The sequence below is a fragment of the Macrosteles quadrilineatus genome, unplaced genomic scaffold (assembly GCF_028750875.1).
Source record: "Macrosteles quadrilineatus isolate MER2022 unplaced genomic scaffold, UCM_ALF_1.0 Scaffold_2__2_contigs__length_208266976, whole genome shotgun sequence".
NCBI lineage: Eukaryota > Metazoa > Arthropoda > Insecta > Hemiptera > Cicadellidae > Macrosteles > Macrosteles quadrilineatus.
Window position 1 is genome coordinate 180,999,064 of NW_026542595.1, and position 11,529 is coordinate 181,010,592.

The following is an 11,529-nucleotide window of genomic DNA, read 5'->3' on the forward strand; positions in this document are numbered from 1 at the left end:
TAAAATAAATATTTAGAAATATTGTTTTTGCTTATTGATACATATAGCTTTTCTGTGGGCAATGATAAAAAAAAGTTAATCGAAATAAAAGCCTAACTGATTTTCCACACAAGAAAAATGTCAAAATCGAACTTAAATATTTACTTTTGTCTGCTTAAACATCAAGGATCGTTTGTATAGGTAACGGCAGTCTAGTTTAATGTGTTTGTATTTGAATGTTGAAGGTGGATGAACGACATGCCAGAGTTTATCACACAGTTAGTGGTGGACTGGGAGACCTGGAGACTGTGACTAGCATACTTGAAAAGTCTCTGGTATCACAAGACTTCAACAGCAATAGTAGACTAAAAGTAATGCTGTATACTTAATTTATTTCTTTACAAACTTTTTAGCTATTTTTCTATACTTAAAATGTTCGATGATAGCCTCACTCACTTCCATGGCCATTAATGCCCAAGGCGGGATTTGGCCGCACCAACAACTGCTATCCATGTCTCTCTATCTTCTGTCTCTTCCACTGCTGCCTCCCTTCTCTGACGTCCTTAACCAATCCTCTTCTATTTCCTGAACAAGAAAATATTCTCAGAACAACACTTTTGTATAATGTGTGTCAAAAATCATAAATTCAACTCTACAATAAATAGAAATTTGTCACTCTTCAAAAACTTATTGTCTATGCGAAAAATCACTTAAATCACTTAAGAACTCCTTAAAATGTAAAAGTTTATTGAAGAAACCCCTTAAGGTGTATGGACTGTAGCTAATAATTATAAGTTGTACATGTAAACTTTGTACACTATGTGCCAATAAACATGATTTGATTTGTACAGATTCGCTGCACTGCCAGTATACTGAGCGTGTATTGGAAAACAACAGAAAAAAGTGCAGAGTTAGAGAGGCCAAAAGATCCCCGAAAGGAACATCAGCCACAACATTCACAACCGAGCGTTCTGCTGAACCTTAAAACTGATGTCGGGACCATAGCTGATGTCATGGGTAGGTAAAAACAATGTTAAACATGAACAGAATTATACGTTTACATATTTCAATTTCTCAGTTTTATTGACAAAACTCTAAGGGGCGGTTCACGAGCTCGGGACTTCATAGTCCGCGACCAGATGTTGGTCCCGGACTATATAAGCGACGACCAAAAAATGGGTTCACGAGTCAGAGCCTAATGATGTGAAAGCATTGTAGGTCGAGACCAAATCCGTAGCGGAGCCTAATGACAGGGATTCGCAGGGAATTTCTGTTGAGACGTTGGTATAAACCAGTAACAACTGGAAACACAAAAGCCACTGCTGTTGACATACGCACTTCCATACAATATGATGATCGTGAAAAAGGGCTGAACCAAAACGTCCAAAACGATTATTTTTCTTGTATTTCATTGTCCCAATGCTCGCCTATGATAATCTATCTAAGTTTACTGATTTATAAATACAACAATCCACGTTTGTATGGAAACAGATAATGGAAGTTTTTAGTGAAATATATTTTTCTGTGTGCATTATTATAATTTAATTAAGATGCATGACATAAAATAACCGGGTATTTATAACCGGATGAATGCCTATTTTGCATAAATGCCCGATAATTTAGGATGGTGATTTTTGGATAGGATAATTTTAACTAAACTTATTTAAATGGTACAATTATTGAAACTTAAATGTATTTAGAGGTAGGTACTGATTATTAGATATAAAAATCGTATGTGTGTGCTGGATTTAATCGTGGCTGTAACCTAAGAATATTCTCTCCGTTATTCTTACACTCTTTAATAATCTAACTTTAAAATATTGAAAATAATATTCTGCAGTTAGCTCATAATATTATTTATGTTAACAGCTATGGTTTTTAATTTACAAAAACGTCTTTAATTTACGTTTGTATTTAGGAAAACATTGTTTTTTTTTTCTTTGGGCATAGTTTTGAACTGAAAATTTGATTTGTTCTGCTTTCATTACAAAAAAAAAAAAAAAAAAAAAAAATAGCTTTCATTCAAGCTTTACTAACATCCAATAAATCACCAGTTTTTCTCGATGAAAAGTGCCATCAGCCAAAAATATTAGTGCAACTAATATTTTTTTTCAATTTAGAATACGGTAATGGATTGTGGCTGTACCTAACCATCTGTCAGTATTCAATTGATTTGAACTTAAAACACATGTTAGCAATTATTGTTAACTAATATTTACTTTTCTTGTTTACCTTTTTCTTTCTTTTGATCTTGTACCTTTTGTCCAGACAATAAATCCTCTAAAATACTAATTATATTATTTTATTAATCATTGTACATCATCATTAACCACACTGGTGACCAACGACGTTATAATTGAAGCAACATAAAAGTAAATCCTTCAAGACAGGACAGCATCTCCAAGAAACCTCAACTTTCGTCAGTCAGAACAAAACCAGGTTAGTTTAGACCTAAAAATGTCAGGCACTGAAGAAAATGTCACTGATCCCAATTTACCAACCAATTCAAATAATCTCTCGAAATTAACAGTCAAAATTCCACCCTTTTGGAGGAAAAATGTCAAGGTCTGGTTACGTCAAGTTGAGGCACAATTCATTGTAAAAAATATCACTCAAGAACGAACAAAATATTACCACATTCTTGGAAATCTTGATACCGATGTTGCCGAATTGCTTTCAGATCTTTTAGAGAAACCACTTAGCCAAACACCTTATCAAGACCTTTGTAATCGCCTGATCTCTGAATTCGAAGAATCAGAGAGCAGAAAATTCACTAAACTGGTTGACGAACTAGAAATTGGTTCGAAAAAACCTTCTCAGTTTCTTAGAGAAATGCGTACTCTTGCAGGTTCCCAAGTTAAAGACGATTTCCTAAAAACATTATTTTTTAAACGTCTTCCCCCTCAGATCAGCTCAATATTAGCATCTAGCTCCGACTCTCTAGACAATCTAGCAACCATGGCTGATAAAATCATGGAGTACTCTCCCACTCATTCTCAGCACATGTATTCCTTGAAAGGTGAAACATCAACAAGCTCACAACCTGATAGATTATCTCGCCTAGAAAACCAAATCACCGAACTAACCAACCAAATTTCATCTTTACGCTCCCGTTCGAAATCTGGTTCTTGACTTTACCAATATCAGAACCGTGACACAACTCCTCAACGTAATAAATCTGTCTGCTGGTACCATAGAAACTTCGGTAAAAACGCTACAAGATGCACAACTCCATGCAACTACCATTCTTCCCCGTCCAAAAATTCGGAAAACTAACTCAGCACTATCTTGATTCGGCGGGAGATAGCGCAAAACATCAACCTCGCCGTCTTTTTGTTTACGATCGGCTGACTAATACAAAATTTCTTGTTGATTCAGGTGCTGACATTTCTGTGTTACCTGCACATAGCAAACAAAAGCCAAAACCATCTGCCAAATTACTTTATGCAGCTAATGGTTCAAATATCCCCACGTTTGGCGAGAAACTTTTACAACTTGACCTAGGTCTCTGCAGATCATTTTGTTGGCCTTTCACTATTGCAGACGTCCAACAACCAATAATTGGTGCAGACTTCCTAGCAGAATTCGGCCTTTTAATTGACATCAAAAATAAAAAGTTAATAGACAACAAAACGAACCTCTTTCAATGTGGCTCAACACCATCACCGTCAGTATCTTCTGAGATTTATCTGATTGACCCAAATAGTAAATACTCACACCTATTACATGAATTTCCTGAATTACTGAAAGACATACCTGGACATAAAACACCAGACATTGAATTCTTCCATACAATCAGTACCAATGGACCACCTGTTACCTCTAAAGCCAGACGGTTAGCTCCTGACAAACTCTCTCAGGCTAAATTAGAGTTTCAGAAAATGATTGATTCAGGTATCTGTAGACCTTCTAAGAGTTCTTGGTCAAGTCCGTTGCACATGGTACCAAAGAAGGACGGCACCTGGAGACCATGCGGTGACTACCGAGCTCTTAACTACATTACCGTTCCGGATAAGTATCCGATACCTAATGTACAAGACTTCAACTCACAGCTTGAAGGCAAGACAATATTTTCTAAAATAGATCTTGTCAAAGCCTACCACCACATTCCTGTTCATCCAGATGACGTACCTAAAACAGCTGTTATTACTCCTTTTGGTTTGTTTGAGTTTTTACGCATGCCATTTGGATTAAAGAACGCAGGTCAAACCTTCCAACGCTTCATTCACCATTTTACGAGACCTTACGTTTGCATATTCGTATCTGGATGACATCTTAATTGCTTCTGAGTCTGAACAGGAACACGAGCAACATGTTCGCCTTCTTTTTGAATGTCTATCCAAACACGGCCTCTGCATTAACGCATCAAAATGTGAGTTTTCTGTCTCAGAGATTTCATTCCTTGGCTATCGAATCAACAAAAGTGGAATATTTCCATTACCTGAACGTGTTCAAACGATACTAAACTATCCTCTTCCTGACACAGTTGATCAACTGAGACGATTTTTAGGAATCGTTAACTTCTATAGGAGATCACTACCAAACTCAGCAACAACACAAAAGACCCTGTACGACCTTTGTTCATCGCCCAAACGAAAGGACAAAAGCAAAATACAATGGAACGATAGCGCCAAAGAGTCTTTCAACAGGTTGAAAACAGAACTGGCTAATGCTACTCTGATTTACCATCCTTCCAGCAATCTTCCCATCATCCTCTCAGTTGACGCTTCAAATTTCGCGATCGGGGCTTCTGTCCAGCAAATGAGAGGAAATACTCCAGAACCAATAGGTTTCTTTTCTAAAATCCTCACTAAAACTCAACAGAACACTTATGACCGTGAACTTCTGGCAGCATATGAAGCAGTCAAGTACTTCAAACATTACCTAGAAGGCCGTCACTTTACTATTCTGACGGATCACAAGCCTCTCAGCTACGCATTTGAACAGCGCCCTGAAAAGGCGACCCCTAGGCAGCAAAGACATCTTGACTACATTAGTCAATTCACTACTGATATCCATTACATTCCCGGAAAACAAAATTTTTCTGCAGATGCATGCTCTAGGATTACAGAAATTGAACTGTCATCAACTGTATCACTTACAGACATCGCTCATGCTCAAGAAGTATGTAATGAACTCAAACACATCCAACAATCCAACTTATCATCATTTACATTCAAAACTATGATTCTTGATAATGGACTTCAATTGATTTGCGATTCTTCGACTGGAACTCTACGACCTTTCATCCCTCATGCCTACCGAAGACCTCTCTATGACTCCATTCATAATCTATCTCACCCTGGAATTGCCGCATCAGTCAAACTACTTCAAGAGAGATTCTGCTGGCCTTCGCTGAAACGTGATGTTTCATTGTGGGCCAAAACTTGTATTCCTTGCCAACGCTGTAAAACATGGCGGCACACTTCTAGTGAACTCGGTGCCTACCCTACTGCCGAAAAACGATTCTCTCATTTGAATGTTGATATTGTTGGACCCTTACCTCCTTCAAGAGGATATCAGTACCTGTTAACCATCATCGATAGGTTTTCAAGATGGACTGAAGCGATACCAATCTCATGCATCACCGCAGAAGAAGTTTCTTCCACTATTTTGCACTCATGGATATCTCGCTTCGGTGTTCCTCGTTTTATTACTACTGATAGGGGAAGGCAGTTTGATTGTGAATTGTTTTCATCATTGACAGCCATGCTTGGCATAAATCACATAAAAACTACAGCTTACCATCCTGCTGCAAATGGAGCTATTGAAAGGTGGCATCGCTCCTTAAAATCGGCTCTCAAAGCACAACTAACAGCAGACTGGGTTTCCAAACTTCCATCAGTTCTGCTTGGACTTCATTCAAACATAATACCAGAAATAGGAGTTTCACCTGCACAGCTCGTCTACGGAGAACCAATCACCCTCCCTGTTGATTTCTTTGAAGACTCCAAGCTGCCGAATGACATCCCTAAACTACTTGCTCGACTTCAAGACCATGTCAAATCAATTCGTCCTGTACCATTTCGCCATCATCACAAACGATCTATTTTCATCCATCCTGATCTCATGACCTCATCTCATGTCTTTATTCGTCATGACGCAATAAGAAAGCCTCTTCAACCAACATACGAAGGGCCTTTCAAAGTTGTTTCAAGAGGTGACAAGTATTTTAACATATTATTGCCACGGGGTGAAGATACCGTTTCTATTGATCGGCTGAAACCAGCATTTATTCTTCAAAATCATCTTCAACCTACACAGTCTCAGATGGATAAAACAATGGAGTCAGATAATGAACTGGTGAAACAACCTGAAACAGACTCACCACCAACGAGACCTAGAAACATCAAGACTCAACAGCCTTCAGCCCAACCTGGACCTTCTGGACTTGTCCCTGAACGAAAAACCCGCTCGGGACGTGTTGTGAGGTTCTCTTCCAAATACCTCACATGAAACTTAGCGCTGTCACTGGGAGGGGAGTATGTGGCTGTACCTAACCATCTGTCAGTATTCAATTGATTTGAACTTAAAACACATGTTAGCAATTATTGTTAACTAATATTTACTTTTCTTGTTTACCTTTTTCTTTCTTTTGATCTTGTACCTTTTGTCCAGACAATAAATCCTCTAAAATACTAATTATATTATTTTATTAATCATTGTACATCACCATTAACCACAGGATTTTGTTGCCGGGAAATCCATGCCTTGGAGTGAACGCCTCAAATGACTCATTGACGGCATCTTCGGAACATTTTAATATATCTTTAAATTCATCAAGTCATACAAGGGTTTTAGTCATGATAACGAGCTGGTCCTATGCGAGGTAGTGGAGTGATGGTACATAATTGTTAACATAATACAGTATAGATATTTCATATTGTTAACTATTTAAGAAATAATAATTGTAAAGACTTCAGTAAAACCATAGACTAACCAACACAAATAGACTTCTCATCCCATTGTAAATTTTGAAGCTCGTTTTTCATGTCTAGTTCATGTACGCCACACTAGGCGCTATTGTCGACGAAATTTTGTTTCTATTATTTTAGGGTTAATTTCTTGATTTGTGCTTTACTGTTTGGTTAAATAACTAGGGGACAATTTATTGTTTATGGTTATATCGTATTATTTGGTTAAACGAGGTTTTAAATGTATGTATTAACGGGAAACAAATTGTAAACAAAACACAGCCTCTACATAAACCGTACAGAACTAACAATAAAATTGTCTTCAGCTGTTCCATTAGGATGAGAAATCTACTAAGGGAGTATGTTTTATCATAGACTAACCAACACAAGTAGACTTCTCATCCCATTGTAAATTTTGAAGCTCGTTTTTCATGTCTAGTTCATGTACGCCACACTGGGCGCGACACTAGACGAAATTTAGTTTCTATTATTTTAGGGTTAATTTCTTGATTTGTGCTTTACTGTTTGGTTAAATAACTAGGGGACAATTTATTGTTTATGATTAGATCGTATTATTTGGTTAAACGAGGTTTTAAATGACTGTATTAACGGGAAACAAATTGTAAACAAAACACGACATCTGCAGAAAACCGTACAGAACTAACAATAAAATTGTCTTCAGCTGTTCCATTAGGATGAGAAATCTACTAAGGGAGTATGTTTTATCTATGGTTTTATCTATGGTAAAACTAATATGTATTGACTTTTAGAATGATTCACAACATAGCAACCACAAACATAAACAATAGTAATAATCAGCTGCTACAAATTCAACTAATATTAAATTCAACATATAGGCTACAACACATATTTAATACACACGGCGACCAGTGAGTACAACGTACAACACAAGACGGTGATATCACCGCGAACCGTACTCAACGACTGACGGTTTGCTTGATGTTTCCCACGGCAAAAAACTATTTCTGATAATTATGTTAGAATACGATGGTTTAACTGTGGCTGATTAGTTATATTTATATTCTACGCATAATTTTGCCGTTAAAATTGTAATAACATGGGGTTTATCAGTAAAATATCTTTGTTATGATACTACTTTGTTACGTGCATAATTTATCTGTCATTTTAAGTTGTTTGATGATTTTTTCATGTTTTATGAGCCTTTTTACCATTTTTACAAATTTTTTTAATATGGTGTTGTGGGTAATGAAATTGTTCGAAATTTAATGAGGAATCATATTTAAACATTAGTTTTTGACAAATAATAAAAATAAAGGAGCTAATTAGATAAAACCGGCATAATGTCACCTTAAACCTGCCTCCTACCAGGTCTGAGTTGGAGACCAAACACCATTGTTCTTTTGGGCCCGAACCATCTCATTTGGGCTCGGACTTGACTCGTGAACCCACCGGGACTAATGATCAGAGCCGGGACTACCTGTAATTGGACTCGTGAACCCAACTTTTAAAACCGGGTTTTATCCCTGCACTAATTGTGTGCCGCCTATCAGTTTGGTCCGCGGCTTATATAGTCTCGAGCTCGTGAACCCGATGTTTTAAGTCGCGGCCCAAATACCGGTTATTTCCGGATTCTGGGCTCGGACTACGATAGTCCCGAGCTCGTGAACCGCCCCTAAAAGAAACCAAAAACCAGTTTTACTACCTACTTAAAAATATCTCTTTTATCCTACTTAGTCTACTGAGCTGTGAGCTCAGGGCATTTTGCTGTGAGCAAATTGTAGTATGAGTGAATTGTATTATAATAGAGTAAAATGCTAATTTGGCGCAGCTCTCACATGGACCAATAATGCAGTTTACTTGCTAGGTCTGGTTCATATTTCTTGTATGCAGTTTTAGCCTAGTCAGTTATGTAGTTTTTGCATTCACCCAGAATAGCACACAAAACTATACCTTTTCTTTACTGTGATAAACAGGAGAAAATGTGGTTCTTTATATATTTTTTGCCACCCCAGTTTCAAAAACTTGAATTTTATTAGATTACTTTTAATGTTGCTCCCTGTGTTCTTGAATAGGTAAGATGTTTGTGTCACATGCATTCCACCAGCTTGTAAGTCATCTTCAAAGGGTCTTCTTAAGATGTCTTCTTACCACACACTTTTTAGTCTATTATCAAAAATATTTATAAATGTGCTGTCACTAGTATCGCGACAGTATTGATCGAACAATGTGACAACAGACACACAGCAAGAGGACATTTCCAGGTTCAAAATTGGGAACACAGCAACAACATGGCAACACTACAGAGATCAAAATACACCCGTCTGACTGTAAACCAGTAAAGTCCAAACTACCCTCAACCATCCAACACCCCCAGACCATGAAATGAAACGGAGGAAGAATGATCTCCCACCATGACATCACTGTGTCCGTCGTCGCATTATTGGATCGACCCTAACACGATACTAGTGACTTGTAAATATATATACTATAATGTTAGTGATAAGAAGACAGCTTCAGAAGACATCCTAAAGATGCCACACAAGCTGGGGAGATGCATAGGGCGGCACAAACATCTAACCTACCCAAGAACAAAGGCAACAATAACAAAAGTATTAATGTGGTGTTTTAAATTTACTGGAAAAATTGATTTCATTTTTGAAAAAAATTTCACTGTACCAATAGTTATTACGTAATATTAAACATATTTTTTATGAGGGGTAAAACATTCTTAGACTACATTGTGTCACAAGTGACGATGATGGAAATACTTACTTTTAACAAGTTATGTGTCAAATATTCACAACACAAAAACAAACACTGTTTTTTTTTTGTTTTTTTTGGTGCAATTGAAGCAGTGTTCAATTTAAACCTGTTTTGAATTTTTTTCAGAACATGAACCTACAAGAGTGACTGTATTCCAGTCTTCTAGTGGATGCATTCTCACCCCTTTTGTCTTATGGCAACTCCTCAACTCTATCTCTTGGACAATTCGCATGTTCCAATACAGTTTTACGCTGACATAAGACTTGATTCTTATGATTTTGTTGTACCTGTGATGTGTAGAGTAAAGACTGTTAGATGAAAACGTCGTTGATGTTAACATTAGTAAATATTGCTTTGCCAGCTATTTTTCCAGTAAAAAAATTGACTTGTGTTCAGTGCCGGATTTACCATCATGCCAACTGCGCCACAAGTGAAAGTGTAATAGCCAACTGCAAAAGGGCAACTGAGCCGCAGTGTTTTGTACAAAAACTATTTTCTTCAAAAGTTTTATTTTCAAAGATTAATAATTGGACACGGTGCGGACAGCGATGATGATGATTGTCGAAGATGTTCAAGATTTCACCGCGGTTGCAAGGGAAGTCCACCTAAGGAGTAGGGGTCAGATTAATTTGGCTTAAGGCTGCAAGTACCCTAAATCCGGCACTGCTGCTTGTGTACATTGTGAGCTAAGGGTCATTTCAATGTGTTCTATGTGTGTAAAAACTAACCCGATCGAAAATTGTTGTCATTGAATGTTGAATGTAGCTTATTGAATTCAAAATATTTGAATTTTATGGTAATAACATTGAGTGTAATAAAATACTATTTTGAGCCAAAAAGATATTCAAAGTTTAAAAATTAAATAATAATGTAATATTTTAAAAGCATTTGAAGCAAACAAAGGCCAAAAGCTTTCTAGTTAATTAATGGCAAAATGTGTATTACTTTGCAGTATTATTGGTAAACTTATAGGAAACAGGGGAATTTTGAACTATGAAGTATTCTGAATGACTTTGTGTGATGTATGTTTACTACATTGAAATGTATGTGAGAATGAAATAAGACTGATATTTATGATTGTAACCGATGCATGTAAAAAAATTTACTACTATTTATTTACCACTATATAACTTGAGCAGTGTATTAATATAAGTGTGACAATATCAGTATCTTGTATGTAATGAATAGTAGTCCTTCAGATGACATTAAGCACTCAATCAAGAAAATATGATATAGGATGGAATTTTTAATGGATTTTTATGATGATGAAATATCTGTAAGTGCCACTATAATAGTTTTGTTAACTTTTTACTAATATGAACAATACTTTTTAGCACATTAAATCATGGAATGAAAAGATCAGTGCATTATATGTCAATTAAATAAGTGTTGATTGGTATTTTCTATGTTTATAACCTCTTTATAACCAAATCTAAATTGAATTTTGTCTTTTCATTGAAATATTTGTTTTAAGTTGTTTGCTCCAATGTGATATCAAGAAATCTAAGGAGTTTGATTTACAGTATTTTGCTAATACAGGTTACTTTAATACGGCTTCAATTAAGCCCAAGACGGAGTATAGTGATGTAAATTATCGGTACTGATTTCAGTCTGATGTACCACATCTTTTACCAAGTCAACCTCATTTGAAAAGATAATTTCAGGCGTCACTCACCTTTATGAAAACAGGAGAACTTAGTTCTTTGTCAAATGTCACTACAATTAATTGAACACTCACAAACACGCATTTAAAATACAAAAATAAAAATAAATACTAGACACAAGTTCTCAGTTCTGACGTTTTGCCACACCAAGTCGACGTACGGCGTTTTCAAGGTACTTCTTACACAAACTTTGTGAGCGCCTAACCAGGACTTAGTCCTTGGCCACA

General features: G+C 36.5%; 1 protein-coding gene across 1 annotated transcript in view; it reads left to right on the forward strand.

Annotated features, from left to right (window-relative positions):
- LOC128986492 (junctional adhesion molecule 2A-like) overlaps positions 1-11,019 on the forward strand; it is a 56,699-nt gene extending 45,680 nt beyond the window's left edge. Inside the window, exons 6-8 of the mRNA XM_054406894.1 lie at positions 225-350; positions 831-996; positions 9,765-11,019. Of these exons, the coding sequence (XP_054262869.1) occupies positions 225-350; positions 831-996; positions 9,765-9,898 (426 nt within the window). The 3' untranslated portion in view covers positions 9,899-11,019. The remainder of the gene's footprint in view (positions 1-224; positions 351-830; positions 997-9,764) is intronic.
- The last annotated feature ends 510 nt before the right edge of the window (positions 11,020-11,529 follow it).